The sequence below is a fragment of the Neoarius graeffei genome, chromosome 20 (genome assembly GCF_027579695.1).
Source record: "Neoarius graeffei isolate fNeoGra1 chromosome 20, fNeoGra1.pri, whole genome shotgun sequence".
Classification (NCBI taxonomy): domain Eukaryota; kingdom Metazoa; phylum Chordata; class Actinopteri; order Siluriformes; family Ariidae; genus Neoarius; species Neoarius graeffei.
Genome location: NC_083588.1, coordinates 54,988,735 through 55,015,773, shown reverse-complemented (window position 1 = coordinate 55,015,773; position 27,039 = coordinate 54,988,735). Strand labels below are relative to the sequence as shown.

General features: G+C 41.2%; 1 protein-coding gene across 1 annotated transcript in view; it reads right to left on the bottom strand.

Annotated features, from left to right (window-relative positions):
- plcd3a (phospholipase C, delta 3a) overlaps nucleotides 1-27,039 on the bottom strand; it is a 136,262-nt gene that overhangs the window by 39,314 nt on the left and 69,909 nt on the right. The window contains exon 3 of the mRNA XM_060902031.1: nucleotides 6,687-6,915. Within this exon, the coding sequence (XP_060758014.1) occupies nucleotides 6,687-6,915 (229 nt within the window). The remainder of the gene's footprint in view (nucleotides 1-6,686; nucleotides 6,916-27,039) is intronic.

Sequence of the window (27,039 nt, the reverse complement as noted above, 5' to 3'; positions counted from 1 at the left end):
ATTTTCACACAAGTCCTAAATGTAGATAAAGAGAACCCAGTTAAACAAATGAGACAAAAATATTATACTTGGTCATTTATTTCCTGCGGAAATGATCCAATATTACATATCTGTGAGTGGCAAAAGTATGTGAACCTTCGCTTTCAGTATCTGGTGTGACCCCCTTGTGCAGCAATAACTGCAACTAAATGTTTGCGGTAACTGTTGATCAGTCCTGCACACCGGCTTGGAGGAATTTTAGCCCATTCCTCCATACAGAACAGCTTCAACTCTGGGATGTTGGTGGGTTTCCTCACATGAACTGCTTGCTTCAGATCCTTCCACAACATTCCGATTGGATTAAGGTCAGGACTTTGACTTGGCCATTCAAAACATTAACTTTATTCTTCTTTACCCATTCTTTGGTAGAATGACTTGTGTGCTTAAGGTCATTGTCTTGCTGCATGACCCACCTTCTCTTGAGATTCAGTTCATGGACAGATGTCCTGACATTTTCCTTTAGAATTCGCTGGTATAATTCAGAATTCATTGTTCCATCAATGATGGCAAGCTGTCCTGGCCCAGATGCAGCAAAACAGGCCCAAACCATGATACTACCACCACCATGTTTCACAGACGGAATAAGGTTCTTATGCTGGAATGCAGTGTTTTCCTTTCTCCAAACATAACGCTTCTCATTTAAACTAAAAAATTCTCTTTTGGTCTCATCCAGCCACAAAACATTTTTCCAATAGCCTTCTGGCTTATCCACGTGATCTTTAGCAAACTGCAGACAAGCAGCAATGTTCTTTTTGGAGAGCAGTGGCTTTCTTGCAACCCTGCCATGCACACCATTGTTATTCAGTGTTCTCCTGATTGTAGACTCATGAACATTAACATTAGCCAATGTGAGAGAGGCCTTCAGTTGCTTAGAAGTTACCCTGGGGTCCTTTGTGACCTCGCCGACTATTACACGCCTTGCTCTTGGTGTGATCTTTGTTGGTCGACCACTCCTGGGGAGGGTAGCAATGGTCTTGAATTTCCTCCATTTGTATACAATCTGTCTGACTGTGGACTGGTGGAGTCCAACTCTTTAGTGATGGTTTTGTAACCTTTTCCAGCCTGATGACCATCAACAACACTTTTTCTGAGGTCCTCAGAAATCTCCTTCGTTCGTGCCATGATACACTTCCACAAACATGTGTTGTGAAGATCAGACTTTAGTAGATCCCTGTTCTTTAAATAAAACAGGGTGCCCACTCACACCTGATTATCATCCCATTGATTGAAAACACCTGACTCTAATTTCACCTTCAAATTAACTGCTAATCCTAGAGGTTCACATACTTTTGCCACTCACAGATATGTAATATTGGATCATTTTCCTCAATAAATAAATGACCAAGTGTAATATTTTTGTCTCATTTGTTTAACTGGGCTCTCTTTATCTACTTTTAGGACTTATGTGAAAATCTGATGATGTTTCAGGTCATATTTATGCAGAAATATAGAAAATTCTAAGGGGTTCACAAACTTTCAAGCACCACTGTATGTCTATTTCACTCAATACCAATAGAGAAACCAGAATTATATTTTCAAGAGTGGGATAAAATTCTTTCCAGATTCATATGGGCAGGGAAGAAGCCAAGAATAAAATATAAAACTCTGCAATTACCAAAGGAGAAAGGTGGATTAGCCCTCCCCTGTTTGAGAAATTATTATAGAGCAGCTCAAATTCGGCCACTGGTGGGATGGTGTACTCCAAATTATAGATCGAAATGGAAAGAAATAGAAATGGCAATGGGAAAGGGACTACCAGTTAATAATTTAGTTGGAGATCCTTCATTAACTCATCATCTCTCGGACCCCAATAACCCATTGATAATGGGTCTGTGAAAACATAGGGGGAAGTAATTAAAAAATATCAACTGAGGAGAGGAACTGTAATGTTTAAACGGCTTGCATATGACCAAGATTTTGTACCGAACAATTATGACACAAGGTTCAAAAACTGGACAGAAAACGGACTTACAGCATACTGCACTCTCTTAGATCAGGACAAAGTCATGAGTTTCCAGGACCTAAAAGGAAAATTTGGTCTTCAAAATCAAGATCACTTTAGATATTTACAAATTAGGGATTTCATGAGTAAGAAATTCCCAAGGGACGTCATTTCAGGGAGGGAAGAAATTCTCAACGTTTTTCAAAGACCCTACAGGAACGTCACCTTCCAAAAGATAATATCCAAATTATACCCAGCTCTTCAAAATCTCAAAAGTGATCATACTTTGGATATTACAGAAAGATGGGAAGCAGAGGGAGGCCTCACAGTCTCACAAGAAGAGTGGGACAGGCTTTGCAGACAGCAGTGGTCAGTGACAAGAAAAATGCGACTCGATTCTTTCGTTCTCCGGCACAAAAGACCAATTATTCCAATCAGACTGCCTGCTGGAGGTCCTGTGGGAATACCTCAGCAAATCATTTTCACATTTTTTGGGGCTGTCCTTCTGTGGCTCCATTTTGGAGAGAGATTCTGGGGGTCCTGCAGGCTGTTTTTAAAAGGAAAATGTTTTTAAATGTCAAAGTCATGTACCTGTGTGATCTGGAAGGACTTGAATATACAAAGCGGGACAAATACCTTTCGAGAGTGTTGTTAGTGGGGTGTAAAAAGGTTCTGACCAGAAAATGCTTAAAAAAGACAGACCGACGATAAACGAGTGAATTGATATAATTTATAATATATATGTTATGGAGGGCGGCACGGTGGTGTAGTGGTTAGCTCTGTCGCCTCACAGCAAGAAGGTCCTGGGTTCGAGCCCTGGGGCCGGACTCTATGCAGGTTAGGTTAACTGGTGACTCTAAATTGACCGTAGGTGTGAATGGTTGTCTGTGTCTATGTGTCAGCCCTGTGATGACCTGGTGACTTGTCCAGGGTGTACCTCGCCTTTCGCCCGTAGTCAGCTGGGATAGGCTCCTGCAACCCTGTAGAAGGATAAAGCGGCTAGAGATAATGAGATGAGATATGTTATGGAGAGAATTACATTTGGACAAAGGAACCAAACTGTTTTTTTTTTTTAAGAGAACTGGTCGAAATGGCTCAGCTATGTGTCAAGTGTAAGACCTGATTTCATATAGAATGCAAAGATAAGGTCAAACTCTTTAAAAAGAGATTTTTTTCCCCCTATGTATGATGTGCTTACGTTGACTTTGCTGTTTTACTTAATGCATAAATCCTCCCCTTGTCATGTTATGTTGCTTGTTTTGTGCCTCGCTGGCACATAAGTGTGTGTGTGTGTGTGTGTGTGTGCGCGCGCGTTATTAAAAGAAAATGAATAAACTCTGAATGTCGATAATCTCTATCTTATCGACATTCGGCTCCCTGAACAGCACCGGCCTCAATCAAGGCCGTTGCTGGTATAATATTTCCCCCAGAAGGTCACTGCTGGGAGACACTCTCGCATTCCTTCCCCAATTTTCCGCGGTCGCCGTTTTTCACCCCCAGTGTGACGAGCGGGTGCGTGACCAGCGTCGTTTGCATGGCTGCAGGAGCGGACGGCTGCTTGCTTGTGCTGGGTTACCGCTACCTCCTCCCCTCCCCTCCTACCCCCTTACCCCTTCCCCCCCCACCCCTGATTACCCCCTCCTTCCCCCCCCCCCCCCCCCCCCCCCCAAGTCCCATGTTTCAAAGTTTACTTGTGTTATTGTGGGCTTTTGCGGAGGTTTTTAAATGTTCCCACACTGTACTCCTGATAGGAGCATAGTGGGGGGGTTCTTTTTTCCTCATCTTTCCTTTTTTTTCTTTTATCCCTGTCTTCCTGTCCTGTTCCCCCTCTGTAAGGACAGGTTGATGGTCAATTTCACTGGTAACAGTGACAATAAAGGGTTGATTCATTCATTCAATAAACAGTAAATAAAAAAAAAGAAAACATCAGAGAAAATATAAAGAGAAGAAAAAAAGGAGCGCAACAACTTATCAGAATGAGGTTGACAGAATTGGGCCTGAGAGAGAGAGACTGCAATGATAAAAAAGAGAGCAGAATTTGATGCAGTTAAAAATAAAGCCTGGTGTTTTGCTAAAAAAAAAAAAAATTCATTTGGAAAAGTTTTCAAAATGGCGGCACTGACACCTGGCTGACACTTCACGTTTCGAAGTCTCTCACAAGTCTCGTGAAGACCGTGCGGATAAGACTACGTTCAGACTGCACCCTGAAATGACCCATATCCGATTTTTTTGCCCATATGCGACCTGTATCCGATTTGTTATTGAAAATCTGAACGACACAGATCCGATTTTTTCACATGCGACCCAGGCCGCTTGGATATGTGGTCCTAAATCCGATGCATATCCGTTATTTTCACATGCGACTGCAGTCTGACCGGACAGGTTGCATTCATGCGACCTACACGTCATCAACAAGAGACAAACGTCACTATTCTGCGTTGGCTAATCCCGCCTCTTTGGTGGAAAACAACAACACTTGTACAGTTTTCAGAATTTAAATAGACTTTTATAGAATTGATCAAGCTAATGGTGGATTTGGTAGGGACCTGGATGTTGATCTGTTAGCCTGATTAAATAAAACAGTTTCTATAACTGATTTATAACTGAAACCATCCTGTATTACAAGATTATAAGATTGTTCTGGAAATTTCCAGTAATTTGACACCTTCGGTCTCATTAGTCTGCTGCCCACATTAATCAGATTACTGTGCGAGTTCCACCGCCGCCACATCGCCAGGTCTCGCCTCATCTCCATAGCAAACTGCACTGGTGTTTCTGCACCTTGAGCCAGCGCTGAGAGAAGTTGCAGAATTCAGCTGGCTATAAACAATCTAAATAAATATTTATAAAAATGTAGAAAAAGTTTATTAATATGACGAAATAAATATGTGCAAATTATTAAGCCTGAATTAAGAGTTTGGTAATGGGCAATTCCATGTAAATGTCAACCTCACCATGCAAAAATAAAGCAACATGTAATACATCAAAACCACTCCCAGAGATATCACCTAGGCCTGTATTTTACAGATGTGAACAAGCTGAACCAATTTGTAACCAACCTAATATGTCACTGTCAGTCTTTCTTTCTTATAATGTAAACCCCAAGCTAAAATCAACTTTGATCATGTACAATTTCTATATTATTGCCACAAGCCACAGAAATGTATGCTAAAATCCACAAAACAGCAAAACAATAGCCATCCTAAATATTATTTAAGAACTTTGATAGTTTTAGCTGATATTTAGAGAGTTTTTCAAAGGGTTATGGTGGTTAAATTGCTGATTTTCTAAACATATGCCATGTCTATTTCAGACGCGTCACATCCGTAACGGAATTTCGTCACATCCATAACGCTGACTTTTCCTTCCGAAACTCTGCATGAAATACAAAATATTTTAAACAAAGATTTTTTAATATTCACCTTGGACCCCTCTATCAAATGGATATCTCCATTTCGACATTAGGTTTACAATTTCACAGAGTTTGATAAAAATGTACAGTCACCCAAGAAAAGTGATACTTTTTCTGTCACATCCATAACGCATCTTTTATTGGCGTTTTCTGGCATGCCCTAGATGTACTATGGGAATTGTTCTTGTTCTATCACTTCTCCAGTATGGTACAGCCTTAAAATATGCAACACCTGTTTAAATACTGGGAGACAATAAAACATGCACTGGGTCATTTGTTGCCATTTTGAGTTCAAGTGTCACGTCCATAACGCTGGAATTGCTCTAATACAGCGGCCGTATCCCAAATGACTGCCTACTGAAGCTCGAGTGCACTATATAGAGTTTAAAAATCCATTACTTCCTAGTAACACGTAGTGCACTTATATAGAAATTAGAGAGACATTTAGGAGTCAACCCTCGTTACCAGGCTACATGTTTTCATTTCAGTTCAGAAACAAAAACACACAAGAGACCTCACACTTTAACACTAACCAGATAATTAAACAAACAAAAAAAAAAGAAATCATTAAACATGAAGAGTGCGCTTTTTTTTTGTTTACATATTACGTAGATGTGCTTATTACGTGTCAATTTGCGCATGCGGGACACTTTTGGGTCGTTTTCCGTTCATACTGGAGATCGCATACAAGTCTCATATAATTGGTAATGTGAACGGCCTAACAAAAAAATCGGATTTCACAACAAATCGGATATGGGTCGTTTCAGGTTGCAGTCTGAACGTAGTGTAAGCGACGCCTGCCGTGGACCAAACGAACTAAATTCAACACGGCTAAAAACCGAATAGGCCGATAAGTATAATATTTAATTGCAATTAGTTGCCAATACGAGTCACGATATAAGGTTACTAAAACCGAAAACGTAATTGAACAACACGTTAATTAAGAAATAAAGCAAGTTTAAAAATGACTCCGGTTCTCCTTTAATACAAAGCCCTGTTCCATGAGCTGTTACTAAACCACAGCATCAACAGACTCTAATGGTTTAATTTCCCTACATACGTGCCAAGTGCCTGTGTGTTTATCTGACTGCAAAGTAGAGGAAAAGCCAACGACTGGACTTTTGCCTTGCTACAGCATTAAAGTCAATTTCACAAACCGAGCTGCCTGATTGCAATACTGGGCACATACACAAGAAAAACAGATAAACCTGCAAGTCATGGCACTGATTCAAGACTGTCCCTCTCTCAGTCCACTGGTCTGAGCTACAACCTGAAATCAAAGCTGAAGGATATTGATCCAGCTTGTCCTTCTGGCTCATGTTGGCGACACGGTCTTTGAGAGTTCGGATGCCCCGGACCCAGCACTGTGCCTCCTCACGTGATGAGCAACACAGGTCCAGACTCTTCCTCCCTCCTCGGAACACCAGTGTGAAGCACTGAGAATCGGGAACGGAATCGGCGACTCGACGCAGGCACTCGGACTGGCAGCCTTCCCGCACACACTCCACCTCCGTCACACAGACTGACAGAGACAGGGAAAGAAATGAACGGAACTGAATATTCGAAGTTAAGACATCAAAATATACAGTATCAGACTTATTAACAGACACTGCTCGTTATTTCCTATAGTTAACATTAGCGCATACTGTAGCTCATTAGATTTTTACTAGGATATATGGGTCATTCTAGAATTCGGGGTACATTTCACATCTCCGAGATAAACCTTTTATTTTCCACAAAAGAAAGCTTTACTGAATCAGTTTTGGACAAGAATGCAAGTTATGACAAACTTTCACCAATAACAATGCTTGATGTACATTTTAATCCCAATTTATCCATAAAACATTTACGAAATGACTCCCACCCCTCCCCCCCACATTATCGGCTGTCTTCGACTCCTGATTCGTACATTTAACCTGAATAAACATGAAGTGATTTAGTCTAACAGTCTGTTTTGGGGGACTTATTCTATCAACTGTTACAAAATCAATTGCCTGGAAAGTCTATTTTCTGTATTATGTGAAATTTCAGTAATAAAAAAAATATAAATATTTTAAGTTCGTTTCTTAGACAAGGATATTTTTTAAGCTTGTTACCTTGTTAACAGTTTCGGCGAGAATCTCCCGCCTTCTTCAGAAACAGTCACCAGATGTCGAGTGGTGACGTGCCTTATCAGCTGATGTTGCGTGCAGGAGGCGTGAACGTCCCGCCCAATTTGACAGGTAGTCCACGCCTCCTGCTGTCAGGTCGCTCCTCCAGGTGTGCGACAGTGCATACGCTCCCTCGTCCCGGTTCATCGTCCTCTGCGCCCGCTTGCGTATCTCCACTGCCTCTAAAATCCAACGCTGGAATCTATTTTCTTCAGCGCGAATGACTCTGGCCTCTTCCCAATTCATTATGTGATTTTGCCGTTTGCAGTGGTCTGAAATGGCTGATTTTAGGTTTTCTTGGTGGGCAGATGCTTCCATACTCGAAGGAAAGAACACCAATTAGAATGTGAAAAAGAAACAACAAGAAGACTCACAAGATCCGAAAAAGAAAAAGCACACCAAGAAAACCTAAAATCAACCATTTCAGACCACTGCAAACGGCAAAATCACATAATGAATTGGGAAGAGGCCAGAGTCATTCGCGCTGAAGAAAATAGATTCCAGCGTTGGATTTTAGAGGCAGTGGAGATACGCAAGCGGGCGCAGAGGACGATGAACCGGGACGAGGGAGCGTATGCACTGTCGCACACCTGGAGCGCCGTCCTGGAGGAGCGACCTGACAGCAGGAGGCGTGGACTACCTGTCAAATTGGGCGGGACGTTCACGCCTCCTGCACGCAACATCAGCTGATAAGGCACGTCACCACTCGACATCTGGTGACTGTTTCTGAAGAAGGCGGGAGATTCTCGCCGAAACTGTTAACAAGGTAACAAGCTTAAAAAAATATCCTTGTCTAAGAAACGAACTTAAAATATTTGTAATAGTTAGACATAATGAACATCCACTACGTGTAAAAAATATATATATATTAGTGCTGTCAAAAATGTCGCGTTATTAACGCGTTAACTTGACTCAATTTTAACGGCGATAATTTTTTTATCGCGAGATTAACGCTCTGTGACATGATGCCACGCCCCGCACAGCCAGAGTCCTCTGCCCTCCCCCGAAGAGCCACGGTGCTCGGTTAGGTTTCGTTTTCCCATCGGCGGCTCCAGCCCCTCTTTGCAGTGGCTGTGACAAGACGTGTTATGCTCTGCAATAAAAAAAAAACATTGGTACAACCAGTGTTCGAACTATGCCGATATTTTTGGGGGGTCCCTTATTTTCCCTTGGGGGGGTGCTTGCGCTTGTCTCAGAGCACGGATCTCCATCGTGCGCTCACTTCGGATATGCAAATGCTTCCCGTTACACACGATTGCTATGTCAATAAACATCATTTTGCCAATATTTTAGAGACCCCCCAACATTTCCCAAATCATGTTTTCAAGGGATCTCATGTCTGTTTCAGGGGATCTCGGATCCCCCGAGTACCCCCGTAGTTCGAACGGTGAGCAAGCGCATTCACTTTTTTATGCTGATAAGAGAATTACAATGGTTTTTCATGTGACAAAAATGTGCGATTAAATTGCGATTAATCGCGAGTTAACTATGACAGTCGCGACATTAATCGCGATTAAATATTTTAATCGCTTGACAGCACTAATATATATATATTTTTTTGTATCTGTCCCAATGTTCTTGTCAACTCTGTTAATTTTGTTATAAAACGGCATAAAATCCACAGACTTTTAATAATACGCATGACACCTGCACTGAGAGATGTCACTTCCTCTGACGGGAAACTTCAGAAAGGCAGTGAGGGATGTTATGTTGTGTTTCTTCTCTCTTTTGAATTTGAACAAAATGTCGAGGATACACCAACAGTAGATTAATGATTCGTCAAATCTGTTATTGTGATATTGGAGTGAATCTCTCACTCATTTAAAAAAAAACAAAAACAAAACATATGATTAAAATCCATGTTTTTATTATACAATGCCATGTGTTCGCTAGTTTGAGGTTAGCATGTGGAGTTAAGACACAAAATGGTGGGAAACGTCATGTCTGCTATTGTCAATTCTGTTAATGGATTGCCCAGTTTAACGAGAACAAAGTTGACGATGACTAACAGAATCAACACTTGAAATGTACTCAGTTATAGAAAGGGCCATGTATACTGTCGGTATCTCGTATTGGTCACACTTTGATACTTTCAGTAAGGGAGTCTGTCATTTATTGAACAGTAGCCAAACCTGTCAGTGATATGTTCGTTACTAAGTTAGCTAAATGATCAGCTTACCACTGAGATCCTGAATAGCTCAGAAGGAAGCAGAGTCATGGTTTCAGTATGCATGTGTGTGCGTATGTGTGTGACAGTCCTCATGGCTCATAACACTGGGGAACAATTTGAAAAAATTTTCTGTTGAGTTAGATTTTTATGCTGATTAAAACTAAAATTGGCATGCTGATTCCAAAATTGCAGTCAGTTTTTTTTTCTAGCACGTCAAGTTTTTTCTCCACAGCTTACCCTCCAGATAAGCAAAATTCCACTGTAGTAAAGACCATTTCTAAGAGAAATTGAATGATAATACACAAAAACCTTTATTTCACTTGTGGTTAATGGTTGGCTGAAGCTATTTATTGCATTCATTACTGCATTTTACTCTTTGAAAACCATGAAAACAACAAAAACTACCTAAATGACCCTGATCAAAAGTTTACATACCCCTGTGAATTGGCCTGAAAACCTGTACACAATTTGACAAACAGGACTGAATGGCAATTAAAGGCAACTACCTTCACCTGTGATCTGTTTTCTTCTAATTAGTGGGTGAAAATAAAAGTCAGTAAATTGCTGGACTTTTGAGAGAACCTTTTATCCTTCATCCAGTGCTGCGCGTCATCTCTGAGATTGAGCCATGGGAAAATCAAAGGAATTGTCAAAGGACCTGCGTGAAAAGGTAGTTGAACTTTATAAATCAGGGAAGGGATATAAGAAAATATCAAAGCAATTAAAAATGTCAGTCAGCACTGTTCAAACAATAATCAAGAAGTGGAAAGTCAGGGGCTCTGTAGACACCAAAGCCCGTTCAGGTAGACCAAGAAAAATTTCACCCACCACTGCTAGAAGAATTGTGCGTGATGTAAAGAAGAAGCCCCAAATAACATCTGGTGAACTTTGAGATTCTCTGAAACAAGTTGATGTGGATGTTTCAAAGAGTACAATTAGGAGACTCTTGAGAAGAAATGGGCTGCATGGGAGAGTTGCCAGAAGAAAGCCCCTTCTACGCAAATGCCACAAAGAAGCCCGTCTACGATATGCCAGACTGCACAGAGACACACCCCAAACCTTCTGGCAAAAAGTTGTGTGGAGTGATGAGACCAAAATTGAACTTTTTGGGCACAACACTAAACGCTACATCTGGCGAGGAATCAACAAGTCCTATGATGAAAAGTACACCATTCCCACAGTGAAACATGGTGGTGGATCTCTGATGTTTTGGGGATGTGTGAACTACAAAGGCACTGGAAATTTGGTAAGAGTTGATGGCAGGATGAATGCAGTCACTTATCAAAAAATACTGGAGGAAAATCTACACGCCTCAGCCCGGAAGCTGCGCATAGGACGAACTTGGACATTCCAGCACGGCAATGATCCAAAACACAAGGCCAAATCAATTTGTCAGTGGCTACAACAGCATAAAGTGAAGGTCTTAGAGTGGCCATCTCAGTCTCCTGACCTCAACATTATTGAGCCACTCTGGGGAGACCTCAAACGTGCAGTCCATGCAAGACAGCCCCAGACTTTACAGGAACTGGAGGCTTTTTGCCAAGAAGAATGGGCAGCTTTACCATCTGAAAAGATAAACAGACTCATTGACAACTATCACAAAAGACTTCAAGCTGTTATTGATGTTAAAGGGGGAAATACACAGTATTAAGAATTGGGGTATGTAAACTTTTGATCAGGGTCATTTGTGTAGTTTTTTTGTTGTCATAATGGTTTAAAAAGAGTTAACATTTTCTTGACATTTTCTTGACAATAAATGGCTTCAGCCAACCATTAACCACAAGTGAAATGAAAGGTTTTTGTGCATTATCATTCAATTTCTCTTAGAAATAGCCAAGAAACAAAACATTCTGTTGGGGTATGTAAACTTTTGCCCACCACCGTATGATGGCTGACTATTGTTGGAGCATCAAACGCGATAGTCCTCAAGTTGAACACTCCAGAAAGAGCTATAAATGTAAATTTTTACCTTAACTGCTTGCACAGGTGGCACGGTGGTGTAGTGGTTAGCACGGTTGCCTCACAGCAAGAAGGTTCCGGGTTCGAACCCAGCGGCCGGCGAGAGCCTTTCTGTGTGGAGTTTGCATATTCTCCCCGTGTCTGCGTGGGTTTCCTCCGGGTGCTCCGGTTTCCCCCACAATCCAAAGACATGCAGTTAGGTTAACATGGGGTGGCCTTGGGCTGAGGTGCCCTTGAGCAAGGTACCTAACCCCTGACTGCTCCCCGGGCGCGCTGGTGTGGCTGCCCACTGCTCTGAGTGTGTGCGTGCGTGTTCACTGCTTCAGATGGGTTAAATGCAGAGGATGAATTTCACTGTGCTTGAAGTGTGCATGTGACGAATAAAGGTTTCTTCTTCTTGCACACAATTATAATTACAGTAGCCATATCCTTTGTAAAAACATAAGTGTTAAATAAACATTGCAGTCATGCCTGTTTCTTTCATATTTCATTGTATGTCAATACAGTAGACCCCCGCCTATTCGCGAATTCACATATTCGCGGGATTTTATATAGAACATATCTCCTATACATTCGCGGAAATCTCAGCGATTCGCAGTCATTTGCGGTGAACATATCGAACGTTTACGCACTGCGAACGTTTATGCACTGCTACATCGCTATTGGCTGAAGTTTGAATGGCGGGCTGCTGCTCATTGGCTGATACGAATGAGCGCATTGTACAGTACAGTCTCGCGGTTCCCGTAGTTCAGACTTGTTCACGTGTTGTGCGTTCTTGGTATTTTTTAATAATTTTTACGCCCTACAATGGCTCCTAAACGCTCTGCATCTTCTAAGGCTCCTGCCAAGGAACCTAAGCGCCAGAAGAAGGTAATGACACTGTAGGAGAAGGTAGGACTTCTCGATATGCTAAAGGAAGGGAAGAGTTTTGCGGCAGTATAGCCCAGGGTATAGGGACTGTTTTAGACATCAAAATAAGCATTTGTGAGCAGTTTTTTTTTTTTTTTGGGGGGGGGGGGGGGGGGGGGGTTTACAAGTATTCGCGATTTTGGCTTATTCACGGCCATGTTCGGTCCCTAACCCCCGCGAATACTGAGGGCTTACTGTATTTGTAAATTTTTATAAAACAAGCACATATCTGTTAAGTACAGTATTTTTCATATTTTTTAAGAAAACGGGGATCCTATAGTTCAAAAACTTGACGTGATAGAGAAAAACTGAGATCAGTTTTGGATTCTGCACCCAAAAATTAGTTAAAAGCAGCTGTCAGACCTAACTCAACAAAAATTGTGTTCCCCAGTGTAATAGATGTCCCATCTCCTACTAGATCAGTTTAGCAGCGGAACGTCAACTTTCCTTACTGGTGACTGCACTATTGCACAAATCTGTTCCACAATCAGTTCAATCTCCATGAATTCAGTTCATTCCAAATAAAGCTGGTCTCCAGTATGTGGTAGCAGCGACTTGTGAGAAATAGCAGCGTTCTGTAACAATGCACTCTTTGAATAGTTGACAAGACAGTAAAAGAAAAATCCCATTACGCTCACTCACTCACTCAGACACACCCACACCCACACACTATTCTCTGCTTTGATCAGAAGGCCAGAAAAGTGTCTAAGTCTAAAGTCCTTCCCGCGCCACGCCCTGGTCTATGAATTCAGCGTCTATGAATTCCGATGCTCTATCCAGACATGCTACCACAGATGCCAACTCTGAATTAAATCTCTCATAAGTTTAAAAAAAAAAAAACATATAACCTGTTGGGGTATAAAGCCAGCTTGGGGAAGCCATGGCTTAAAAATTAGAGAAGCAGCTTTGGGACCAAAAGGTCACTGGTTCAATTCCCTGGACCATCAGGAATGGCTGAAATGCTCTTGAGCAAGGCACCTAACCACCTGCTGCTCTGGTTTTGTTGTACGTCGCTCTGGCTCGGTTTCTAAATGCTTGCTAGTGTATTAAGTAGCACAGCAGTGTAAAGATTTTGACGTTGCATTAAGCATTTAGTGGACTGGTATATGTTTTGAGACACCACCAGTGACAGGAAGCAAAGCCATATTTAAAAACATTATGGCCCCCCCCCCACATTTTTCTGCAAATGAACCAGCCAATCAGACTCGTTATACTGCCGCAAATGTTGATTATCTAAACAGAACGGCTTTGAAAGTGCGATCATTTTATCCGAGGGCTGGGCTATCGTTGTTGTGAAAACATCATGTGTTTGTGTAGGGTATCTGGACGAAAGAGGGGCAAGTAAAATAAAACAAAACTACTTCCTGGTATATGTACTGTATGGATACTTTTACTTTAATGGTAGTGTCACTGGAAATGACTTATACATAGCAAATGATGTACAAGTCGAAACTATATATGGTATGTGTCTCCTTTAAAAATAATTAAACCACACACACATACAGACACCAACTGCATTTCTGCCCTCGCTGTAGTCCTGTAGGAGCAGAGACATCCAGCAGCTGTGACAAATAGCTTTCCTCAAGAGAAACGCTGAGAGCGCTTACAACGTAATTTCCTTCATAAAGCATGAAGATGCAACCCAAGCAAACCTGAGAGAGTTCAGTGAGCACAGCTCGGCGAATGAAACCGGCATCTCTGTTCTCATTGAAAACATATTAAGAAACGATTTAACGTTAAGCTAGCTAGTCAGTGAAACTCCACCTGACCTGCTAGCAAACTTTTCAAACTCGAAATCATATTGGGTAGCTAACGCTACTAGAAAAGAAAGATTTCTACATTCTGTTTATTTGGCAAGATTATGCTAAAGTGAACTTCTGAAAGGACTTCAGCTAATGTTATTCATGTTAGCGTAACTCCGTTTTTACATGCTAACAGTGTCCAAGTTAACTAGCTGTGTGTTAACGTTAGCCGTGGACAAGGCTACAGCAACTTGGTGGACAAATCCATAGAAAGTCATTTGACTAACCAGACTGCATAGCTATTGCAACGTTATTGTTAACTCTAAAAGCACAGACAACTTCATTGCAAGCTTTCTCTTAGAATAAAACGCTTACAGTGGGGCAAAAAAGTATTTAGTCAGCCACCAATTGTGCAAGTTCTCCCACTTAAAAAGATGAGAGAGGCCTGTAATTTTCATCATAGGTACACTTCAACTATGAGAGACAGAATGGGGGGAAAGAATCCAGGAAATCACATTGTAGGATTTTTAATGAATTAATTGGTAAATTCCTCGGTAAAATAAGTATTTGGTCATGTACAAACAAGCAAGATTTCTGGCTCTCACAGACCTGTAACTTCTTCTTTAAGAGGCTCCTCTGTCCTCCACTCGTTACCTGTTTTAATGGCACCTGTTTGAACTCGTTATCAGTATAAAAGACACCTGTCCACAACCTCAAACAGTCACACTCCAAACTCCACTATGGCCAAGACCAAAGAGCTGTCAAAGGACACCAGAAACAAAATTGTAGACCTGCACCAGGCTGGGAAGACTGAACCTGCAATAGGTAAGCAGCTTGGTGTGAAGAAATCAACTGTGGGAGCAATTATTAGAAAATGGAAGACATACAAGACCACTGATAATCTCCCTCGATCTGGGGCTCCACGCAAGATCTCACCCCGTGGGGTCAAAAAGATCACAAGAACGGTGAGCAAAAAACCCAGAACCACACGGGGGGACCTAGTGAATGACCTGCAGAGAGCTGGGACCAAAGTAACAAAGGCTACCATCAGTAACACACTACGCCGCTAGGGACTCAAATCCTGCAGTGCCAGACGTGTCCCCCTGCTTAAGCCAGTACATGTCCAGGCCCGTCTGAAGTTTGCTAGAGAGCATTTGGATGATCCAGAAGAGGATTGGGAGAATGTCATATGGTCAGATGAAACCAAAATAGAACTTTTTGGTAAAAACTCAACTTCTTGTGTTTGGAGGAGAAAGAATGCTGAGTTGCATCCAAAGAACACCATACCTACTGTGAAGCATGGGGGCGGAAAGATCATGCTTTGGGGCTGTTTTTCTGCAAAGGGACCAGGACGACTGATCCGTGTAAAGGAAAGAATGAATGGGGCCATGTATCGTGAGATTTTGAGTGAAAACCTCCTTCCATCAGCAAGGGCATTGAAGATGAAACATGGCTGGGTCTTTCAGCATGACAATGATCCCAAACACACCGCCCGTGCAACAAAGGAGTGGCTTCGTAAGAAGCATTTCAAGGTCCTGGAGTGGCCTAGCCAGTCTCCAGATCTCAACCCCATAGAAAATCTTTGGAGGGAGTTGAAAGTCCGTGTTGCCCAGCGACAGCCCCAAAACATCACTGCTCTAGAGGAGATCTGCATGGAGGAATGGGCCAAAATACCAGCAACAGTGTGTGAAAACCTGGTGAAGACTTACAGAAAACGTTTGACCTCTGTCATTGCCAACAAAGGGTATATAACAAAGTATTGAGATGAACTTTTGTTCTTGACCAAATACTTATTTTCCACCATAATTTGAAAATAAATTCTTTAAAAATCAGACAATGTGATTTTCTGGATTTTTTTTCTCATTTTGTCTCTCATAGTTGAGGTGTACCTATGATGAAAATTACAGGCCTCTCTCATCTTTTTAAGTGGGAGAACTTGCACAATTGGTGACTGACTAAATACTTTTTTGCCCCACTGTATATACCTCAATATGCTTCCGCAGGTTGGACAGCAAATTTTTGTAGGCTGTGATGTGGTTCATTTTTGGCAAACAAAGCAAACATTTAAAATGAAACGAATCTTTATTCCTTTCAGAAAACTGAAACATGGGTTCGAGGTATGGCCATGGGTGTGTGTGCATTCTCCAGAAGAACCACCTCCTTCCATTCTGCCATCAACTGATTGTGTTCAAATAACGCTGCTGAGAAATCACTGATCTTGATTTTATCCAGTCTATGGACGTGACGTGACTCTAGTGATTACTGATAGTGTCTCAGTGTCACCTACGAAAAACCAATCACGTTTTAGAAAAGAAAAGAAAAAAACCATCCACTTTCAAAGCTGCTTCAGAGTAATGAGTAACGAGGACCTTGATAGAAATGTAGTGGAGTGAAAAGTACGATATTTGTCTTTCAAATGTAGTGAAGTTAAAGTCAGAAGTTTAAAAAAAAATACTCAAGTAAAGTACAGGTACTCAAAAAGTGTACTTTAGTACAGTACTCAAGTAAATGTACTTCGTTACTGTCCACGTCTGAAATGAAGCCACTCTGACCTTAGAATTGTGAACAGAACGCTTCCACATAAAGGAATCAGTGACAATGACAAACTGGCCTACATTTACAGTGACAGGAATGAAGTGCCAGATTTATGACATGCCATCACAGCCTGAGGGACCATTACAGCTAAACGCAGCCCTGCAAAGAAATCCCATTTTTCCTGTCATTTTCATGACTATAGCTGCAGGATGTAAAATTTGGGAATTTAGTGACCCTAGAACTATTTTTGAAATGTGAACAGTCACTATACAGTCATATTATGCATACCCACTGGCGGGGGGGGCAAGGACCTTTTTGACCCCCCCAAAGATAAAGTTGGGGGGGCAAAAACACCCCAATAATGAAACGTGAAAAAGTAGTAAACAGTATAGATGAATTCATGTTAACTGACTATTGAAACCAACTAAACAAATAATAGCCTAGCTTTGAATGCAAAATAAGTAATCTATAGAAACGTCACCTAAAATGTTATGATCGGACATGACCCGCCCCCTTTTCCGCTTGCAATATTCCAATGGTTGGCAGTGAGTGATTGACAGGTTCCACTCTGCAAAATTTACACTGCGTAGCACTAGGCCTACGCGGCCCAGGCAAAAAAAAAAAAAAACATAAATAAAATGGGGGGCGGCACGGTGGTGTAGTGGTTAGAGCTGTCGCCTCACAGCAAGAAGGTCCTGGGTTCGAGCCCTGTGGCCGGCGAGGGCCTTTCTGTGTGGAGTTTGCATGTTCTCCCCATGTCCGCGTGGGTTTCCTCCAGGTGCTCCAGTTTCCCCCACAGTCCAAAGACATGCAGGTTAGGTTAACTGGTGACTCTAAATTGACCGTAGGTGTGAATGTGAGTGTGAATGGTTGTCTGTGTCTATGTGTCAGCCCTGTGATGACCTGGTGACTTGTCCAGGGTGTACCCCGCCTTTCGCCCGTAGTCAGCTGGGATAGGCTCCAGCTCGCCTGCGACCCTGTAGAAGGATAAAGCGGCTAGAGATAATGAGATGAGATGAGATAAATAAAATGGTTCGTTGCGTAGCAACCAAGGCAGCACTACTGAGGCGAAAAGTTCTGTGTGGCCTCCCGCAACCGTTTTCACTGAACAGTGAACATAGAAATGAAGCAAAATGGACAAGTGGATTATCCGAACCAATAGGCCGGCAGCCACCAGCAATGAAGGTGCTCATGTTGTGCAGAATTTGGACACTGAAGTCTGTGTTAAAGCCGATGCGGATATATGAGTTTAACGGGCTTAAGCCTTTTTATGGAGTATGGTGCACGTTTTTTTTTTTTTTGCACTATTCTTGTCAGTTGTCTGCCGAATTCATCTCAAAGAAAATTGCATTAAACTAAATTTGTTTATTGAATAAATTGTGTTTCATACAATGTTTAAAGTCGTGAGATTTTTTTTTAATGCATCATAATAAGTTATCGTTAAAATGGGCGCTTCCCACTTGCAACGGTGAATAGTAATGAATGAAAATGACTTACAACTGAGTCTTTGATATTCAACTACATACACTGCCGACGTCATGACATCACAGTGCAAGAACATAATTCTGACCCCCCAATGTTGACATGAAGTTGGCGCCTATGTGCATACCTGTGTCCTGATATGCAGTATTACTTGTGATATGTGGTTTGGGACGCTCCCCAACCAAGAAGATACGATTTTATCTGACGCCGTTCTCACGGTCTCCCAAGTATTACAGACGTATTATGAGAATATAAACGCAATAATGCTTTCGATTTCATTAGCCAAAAACTCCTATACGTTTAAAAGAGACTTTTCAAATTCACTTATTTAGGGTGTCTGATTGCACTTTTATGGATTCATAGACGTAATTCCATTTAACAACAGACTCTATCAGGATAAACTGATTTGGATGAGCTCAGTTTGTGATGTTACAAAAGAGGCTCAACAGTTTTAAATCTATGATGTTTGATATATGCCACAGGATTAAAAATAGATACCAGAAAACCAGCTGCTGCTGGTGTTTTTTTTTTAATAGGACAAGCACAGGTGGCTGTTCTCAAACTATATATCTATATATGTGTTCTGTTTTATTGGTTTCATCTGTTGGTCTGGGGCGGCACGGTGGTGTAGTGGTTAGCGCTGTCGCCTCACAGCAAGAAGGTCCTGGGTTCGAGCCCCGGGGCCGGCGAGGGCCTTTCTGTGTGGAGTTTGCATGTTCTCCCCGTGTCCGCGTGGGTTTCCTCCGGGTGCTCCGGTTTCCCCCACAGTCCAAAGACATGCAGGTTAGGTTAACTGGTGACTCTAAATTGACCGTAGGTGTGAATGTGAGTGTGAATGGTTGTCTGTGTCTATGTGTCAGCCCTGTGATGACCTGGCAACTTGTCCAGGGTGTACCCCGCCTTTCGCCCATAGTCATCTGGGATAGGCTCCAGCTTGCCTGCGACCCTGTAGAAGGATAAAGCGGCTAGAGATAATGAGATGAGATGAGATCTGTTGGTCTGGCCTCCTGTTAAATTCTCAATCTCTACTCAAAACTCAGAGAGAATCGAGTTGACAAAATTAGTACTGTTTGCCATGTAAATTGCAAACTAGCTATCTACTAGCTATCTAGCTATCTACATTTCACTGACGAAGATAGTGACAGTTAGCAACCCACCTACCCACACGCCCATTAACCCACAGAGACGCACAGCGTCCGGATAGATTTATTAAAACATATTAAAAGCTGGTTGGCCAATGAGCATGAAGCTTTCCTCCCATTAAAACACATCATACTTAAATCTGCCATAGGAGCCCATAGAAGCCCAGCTTCTCTGAGTTTCTTCAACCCCAAATCAGAAAAAGTTGGGACGGTAAAAATGCATGGTAAGTGCAAATAACAAAATAAAGTAGTGATTTCTAAATTTACTTTTAATTTAATACTAATATTTAATATTTCTAAATTGATTTGATACAAAATCAGTATCCAGGAAAGACCTAGTCCTTGAGGAGCAAAAATGGGCTGAGGATCTCCAGTTTGTCAAGGCAAGGCAAGGCAAGGCAAGGCAAGGCAAGGCAAGTTTATTTATATAGCACATTTCATACACAATGGCAGTTCAATGTGGTTTACAGAAGTAAAAACAAAACAGTAAACAATAGAGAATAAAATTACATAAAATAATTTTATTTTTATTCTAATATATAATATTATAAGAATTAAACAATTAATTAAAAGAATTAAAAGAATTAAAAGAAAATAATAAGAATTAAACAATAGTAGAAATAAAATAATAAAATGAAGTAGTAGTTCAAATAGGAGGAGAAAAAGAAAAAAAAAGAATCCAGCAGAATAAAATAGAATAAAGTTAAAGTTAAAGTAAATTTGAAACATGCAGAGAAAGTAAAGATTATAAAAAATGTAAAGAAGACAATATTAATTATTTAACAGAAAGCATCTGAAAACAGCTTGGTCTTTAACCTAGATTTGAAGCTGCCAACAGCAGGAGCATTTTTAATGTCCTCTGGCAGTTGGTTCCATAGCTGTACTGCATAGTAGCTAAAAGCTGCTTGACCATACTTTGTTTTAACAACTGGTTTTAATAGTAAATTTTTCTGTTTCGATCTGGTAGATCTGATTGGGTTAGGCCGCTGCAACATATCAGAGAGGTAATTGGGCCCTGTACCATTTAGAGATTTGTACACCAGCAGCAATGCTTTAAAGTCAATTCTGTAGCTTACTGGAAGCCAGTGAAGGGACCTTAGAATTGGAGTAATGTGCTCTGTTCTTTTTGTTCGTGTGAGAACCCTAGCCGCTGCATTTTGAACCAGCTGAAGTCGTTTGATGGTCTTTTTTGGCAGGCCTGTGAAAAGGCCACTGCAGTAATCAACCCTACTAGAGATGAAGGCATGTATTAGTTTTTCCAGATCATTTTTTGACATAAGTCCTCTTAGTTTGGAAATGTTTTTTAGGTGATAAAATGCCGATTTAGTGATTGCTTTCATGTGACTGTCAAAGTTTAGCTCGCTGTCAATGAAAACACCAAGATTTTTAACCATTTCTTTTGTTTTAATCCCTTTTGTGTCAAGAATAGTGGTAATCCTGAGTCTTTCATCTTTTTTTCCAAATAGAATTACTTCTGTTTTATCTGTGTTCAGCTGAAGAAAATTTTGTGACATCCAGCTGTTGATTTGATCGATACACTGGTAGAGACATTCAAGGGGGGCATAATCATTAGGTGATAGAGCAAAATAAATTTGGGTGTCACCTGCATAGCAGTGATACAAAATTGAATTGTTATTGATAATTTGCCCAAGTGGGAGCATATAAAGGTTGAAAAGGTTGAAAAATGGTCCAAGAATCGACCCCTGGGGGACACCACAGGTCAAGGACATTGACGTTGAGGAACAATTTCCCATGGTAACAAAGAAGCTTCTATCTTTTAAGTATGAATTTAACCAACTGATAACTTTACCAGTCAATCCAACCCAGTGTTCAAGTCGATATAGCAGTATGTTGTGATCAACAGTATCAAAAGCTGCACTGAGGTCCAGTAATACCAGGACCGATGTTTTGCCTGCATCAGTATTAAGACGTATGTCACTTATGTCAAGAAATGTGTGAGAAAATAACTGAAATGTTTAAAAAGAATGTTCCTCAAAGAAAGATAGGAAGCAATTTGGATATTTCACCCTCTACGGTGAAATATTAGTAAAGGATTCAAGGAACCTGGAGGAATTTCAGTGCGTAAAAGGCAAGGGCGCAAGCCTAATCTGAACACCCGGAGTCTCCAATTCCTCAGACAGCACTGCATCAAGAACTGTCATTCATCTATAGCTGATATAACCACATGGGCTCGGGATTACTTTGACAAACCTTTGTCAAGCACTACAATACGGAGTTACATCCACAAATAGTAGTTAAAACTTTACTGTGCAAAAAGGAAGCCTTATGTTAACTGTGTCCAGAAGTGCTGTCAACTTCTCTGGGCTCGGCGGCATCTGGAATGGACCATCACACAGGAGAAATGTGTATTGTTGTCAGACGAATCAGTATTCCAGGTCTTTTTTTCTGAGAAATGGATGCCATGTGTTCCGGACCAAAGATGAAAAGGACTTTCCGGACTGTTACTAGGAACAAGTCCAAAAGCCAGGGTCTGTCATGGTATGGGGTTGTGTCAGTGCCCTTGGGAAAGGTAACTTATTGCCTCGGTCACAACCGGACGTACGTGCTCCTACGGCCGGTCTACGTGCAAAAAACACAAGAAACGCACGGAGGGCGCGCGTGTGACGTGCTGATTTTTGAGCCGTAGACTGGCTGCAGACCAGCTGCAGAGGTTCTTTGTCATGTCAAACAAACTCTACGGGCGCTTACGTTTTTTTTCAGGTTGCAAGACAAACTTTACGGCCAACGTGCGTCTTTCTCCACGAACAAAAAAAATGTAGCGATTTGGGAAACGCCAAAAATTGCACGGCCAAAAAATCGTACGTCCGGTTGTGACCTAGGCTTTACACTTCTGTGATTGCAGCATTAATGCAGAAAAGTACATTGAGATTTTGATTAACATATGCTGCCTTCAAGACGACATCTTTTCCAGGGAGATTTCAACAAGACAATGCAAAACCACATTCTGTACACATTACAAAGGTGTGGCTGTGGAAGAAGAGGGTGTGTCCCCTTTGTCCCCAATAGAGAATGTGGGGTGAATTTGGAAACAACCCTGTACTGTTACACAACTTAAGACCTGCACTGTAAAAAATGTACCTTGCAAAATTGTTGAGTAAAAAAAGGATTCTAAGTTGAATGAACAAATTTCCCTTCTAATTGTTCAAGTAACTAAAAAAAAAAATAGTTGAGACGCCTTTCCTTCGCCGCAAGTTCATAGGAATTGGAAAATTAAGTTAAGTGAACTTATATATTCAAGTGCTGATTGACGCCCCTTAACCAATGCCACTGCGCATGCGCACTTCACAAGTTTGAAAGTTTCAACGGTCGGGTGGAGTGAGAAGTCCGTGGAAACTGACACGAGACGTTGTATAGGAGTATAGACTAAGCTTTCCTCAACAGAGGCCAGGGAATTCCCTCCTTGTATGTCGGTATTTGTTTCTGTTTGTGTAATAATAGGCAAAGTGAAGTAGAACTTAAGTGTTGAGAGGTTTGTGTTAACTAAAAAATGTAATGCACACTAAATCATTGTAAAAAAAAATAGTCAAGCCAACTTAAAAATGTAACGCAACCTGCTGCCAAAGGATTTTGAGTAAACTCAACTTAGAACCATGATGTGCCAACTTGCTCTTCTAAGTTAATTGGCATTATTATTTCAATTTCTTTCAACTAAACAATTTGTTGGACTGAACTTCTAAAGGCAAGTCAACCCAACATAAAATATACTACCGTTCAAAAGTTTGGGGTCACCCAGACAATTTTGTATTTTCCATGAAAAGTCACACTTTTATTTCCCACCATAAGTTGTAAAATGAATAGAAAATATAGTCAAGGCATTTTTCTGGCCATTTTGAGCATTTAATCGACCCCACAAACGTGATGCTCCAGAAACTCAATCTGCTCAAAGGAAGGTCAGTTTTATAGCTTCTCTAAAGAGCTAAACTGTTTTCAGCTGTGCTAACATGATTGTACAAGGGTTTTCTAATCATCCATTAGCCTTCTGAGGCAATGAGCAAACACATTGTACCATTAGAACACTGGAGTGATAGTTGCTGGAAATGGGCCTCTATACACCTATGGAGATATTGCACCAAAAACCAGACATTTGCAGCTAGAATAGTCATTTAGCACATTAGCAATGTATAGAGTGTATTTCTGATTAGTTTAAAGTGATCTTCATTGAAAAGAACAGTGCTTTTCTTTCAAAAATAAGGACATTTCAAAGTGACCCCAAACTTTTGAACGGTAGTGTACTCTTCTATGTGAACTTAAAAGAATATTTTGGGGCGTCGTGGCTCAGGTGCCATACCATAAATCCAGGGACCTGGGTTCGATTCCAACCTGAGATCATTTCCTGATCCCTCCCCGTCTCTAGCCTGGGCCCGCCCATCCTAAGCGTGACGCAACACGAGGGCCTGTTGCGAGCTTAGTCTGGCCAGGCAAGCTATCTACAGCTCTTCCAAGCTCCCGAAAAATCGGGAGCCAATCAACTTTGAGCATCTCCAACGGCCCTGGGTAGAGGCGTGTTCAAGGCAGTGACGTAGTAGAACTGCGACCAGAAGCCATAGATTGTTTACAGCATCTATACCGGAAGCGCTTCATTCACTAGAAACATTACGAACATGGAGCAAGTTCTCATTGAAAATGGAGCAAAGAGCAGCCCTGGAGGTATTTATTGAAAGGAAGGACGTTTTCGCCTTGCTCCCGACCGGCTTCGGTAAGAGTTTAATCTACCAGTTAGCCCCGTCGCGTCACATACGTCAGAGGAAAGAGTGATGTGATTGGTTTAAGCTTCGTCACAGCCTTTTCTGGCTTCAACCAGTAGCAAACTGAGGCATTTCAGGGAGGCGGGTCAACCACGCACTTTGGGAAACGGTTGGGCTTAATATCTTGGCCAGACCAATAGCTCGGAGAGCTTTGCAGTCGCGTTAGCCAGACTACCCCATCTCTCTCCTGCTCATTTCCTGTCTCTACACTGCCCTATCCAATAAAGGTGGAAAAAGCCCCCAAAAAATCTTTAAAAGAATCATTTAGGATAACTTAATGTTTTTTGTGCCAACTTGCTTTTCCAAGTTAACTGGAATGATTATTTAAATTAATTTCAACATCACAATTTGAATGCACTGAACTTGCTAAATAAAGTAAGGTCAACATAAAATACTCATCTGTGTCGACTTAAAAGAGCAAGTCAGCACAACTATTTGGCCCGGAGTTGAGTTTACTCAAAATTCTTTGGCAGCAGGTTGCGTTACATTTTTAAGTTGGCTTGACTAATTTTTTTTTTTTTTTACAGTGTGTTTGCAGGAAGAATGGGACAAAATAACACCTGAAACATTCATCACTTCATGTCTTCAGTCCCTAAACATCTTTTAAGTGTTGTGAGAAGGAATGACAACATTATAAAGTGATACATGCTTTACCGTCCCCACTTTTTTTGAAATGTGTTGCAAGAATCAAAAGTGAAATGTGCTTATTTTGAAAGAACAATACAATTCATGAGGTAAAACATCAAATGACGTGCTGTTGTATTGTTCTGAGTGCAATACAGGTCAATGATTATTTACAAACTATTGTTTCCAGTTTTACTATTAATTTCAGCATACCGTCCCAACTTTTTCTGATTTGGGGTTGTAACATGAGAGAAAGTGACTCAAACGGTTTCGGCAAATAAGGCCGTAAGTGACCACCGTGAGGCTGGTCTGTCAGATCCATGCAAATGACGCATCATGATCAACCCTTCACATGATCAGTGCTGCAGAAAAGGAGTACAGTATTAGCTAATACATTTGAAATGACTCGGTAATTCTTGTCAGATCTGGTTTTCATGATGCTGAATCAACATAACCCGACTGCCATGAAATTAATACTGCATACCACCTAAATAAAGTTGACGACATGTTATAACAACTTGAACTAATTTAACCCCTTATTTCAAACTAATTCTCAAAGGGCCATAGGGATTAAAATTAGAACTGGAAAACCACATGACCCGATCATTCCATCTTGAGCGTGCTAAGTGACATCGATGTGTGTTGGGTTGCTCTGAACTGGCAATGAGGGCACATAAAAGTATGAAAAGCATGAGAGTGTGTGTGTGTGCGTGCGTGCATGTGTGTGTGCGCATGGGTGTATGGGAAAGCTGTTAATATAATGTTACCTCGAACTTGTACATTTATTTTCAGCCATTAACACAGCTCTGAAATGCCATGGTAGCAGGAAGGGAATTATTTAATTAGGAAAGACAAGCCTCAGCCTGTGTGTGTGTGTGTGTGTGTGTGTGTGTGTGTGTGTGTGTGTGTGTGTGTGTGTGTGTGTGTGAGAGAGAGAGCGAGAGAGAGAAATTGCCCCCACACTGCAAAAAATGATCTCTTGTTGAGAGAAAATATCTTTAATATGGGTGAATTTATCTATTATTTCTTATTAGAAGTTTACTAGAACTCAAATATAAGATTATTTAGCATACTCTGAGACACTTTTACTAATTTCAAGCCTTAAATGTTCTTATTCTATTGGCAGATAATTTTGCTTCTTTCTAGAATTGAGTGCTTAAAATGAGCAAAATTATCTGCCAATAGAATAAGAAAATTTAAGGCTTGAAATTAGTAAAAGCGTCTCAGAGTAAGCTAAATAATCTTATATTTGAGTTCTAATAAACTTCTAATCAGAAATAACAGATAAATTCACCCATATTAAAGATATTTTCTCTCAACAAGAGATCATTTTTTGCAGTGAAAAAGCCTGTGCGAGGGCTAGTGTGTCTATGATCTATGGTTTTTATTTGCTTCACTTTTTTCCAAACCACAAGCTGTTCTCAGAATTTTCTTTCCACTGTGTATGGCACATGTCTGAAATCTGTGGCTGAGAAGGTCTGATCTGTGCCACAGCATTCCTGTGAGGCAGCCTTCACAGACTTGTAGAAGTTATTCAGGTTTTTCCTCTCTCAGATGAGATTATAGGCTAAACTCAAAAAAAAGCAATCACCTGACTAAACAGCCCGACAAAAGAGAGCTAAGAATAGTTCACACTAGCTAGGTTGTAAAACTAACTTCTGATGTCTACCATACCTGCCTACCTTCCAAAGGCTCAACAATCTGAGTATAATTAGGGCAAAGTTTAATCATTTCAGTATTTTATGGCCCACAAGGCACATTTTCCCATCCCTTTCTCCCTTAATTTGGACACCTGGAGTTACAGGAAGGTTGGGACGTCAGAGGTTAAGGCATAGAGTCACTGGTCAGAAGGTTGTTCAAATACCAGCACTGCCGAGCTAAGATGTAGTGTTGGGTGGCAATGGGGAAAAATTAGCCTTAAGGCCTGGTCCCACTGCACTTACGGATGCAAAGAGGATGTAAAACGTAAAAAAAATCTTTGCCATCCGTTGGAAAACGCTATGCATCCGTTGTGTACTCATTGCATACGTGCTTCATACGCTCTATCCATCGAGCATCCGTCCACTGTGATTTCATCCGCGCAAAAAGTTTTGAGCTGCACAAAACTTTTAGAACGGATGAACTTTCCGCCGTGTACGATGTAAATCCGCGACATATACGAGCAACA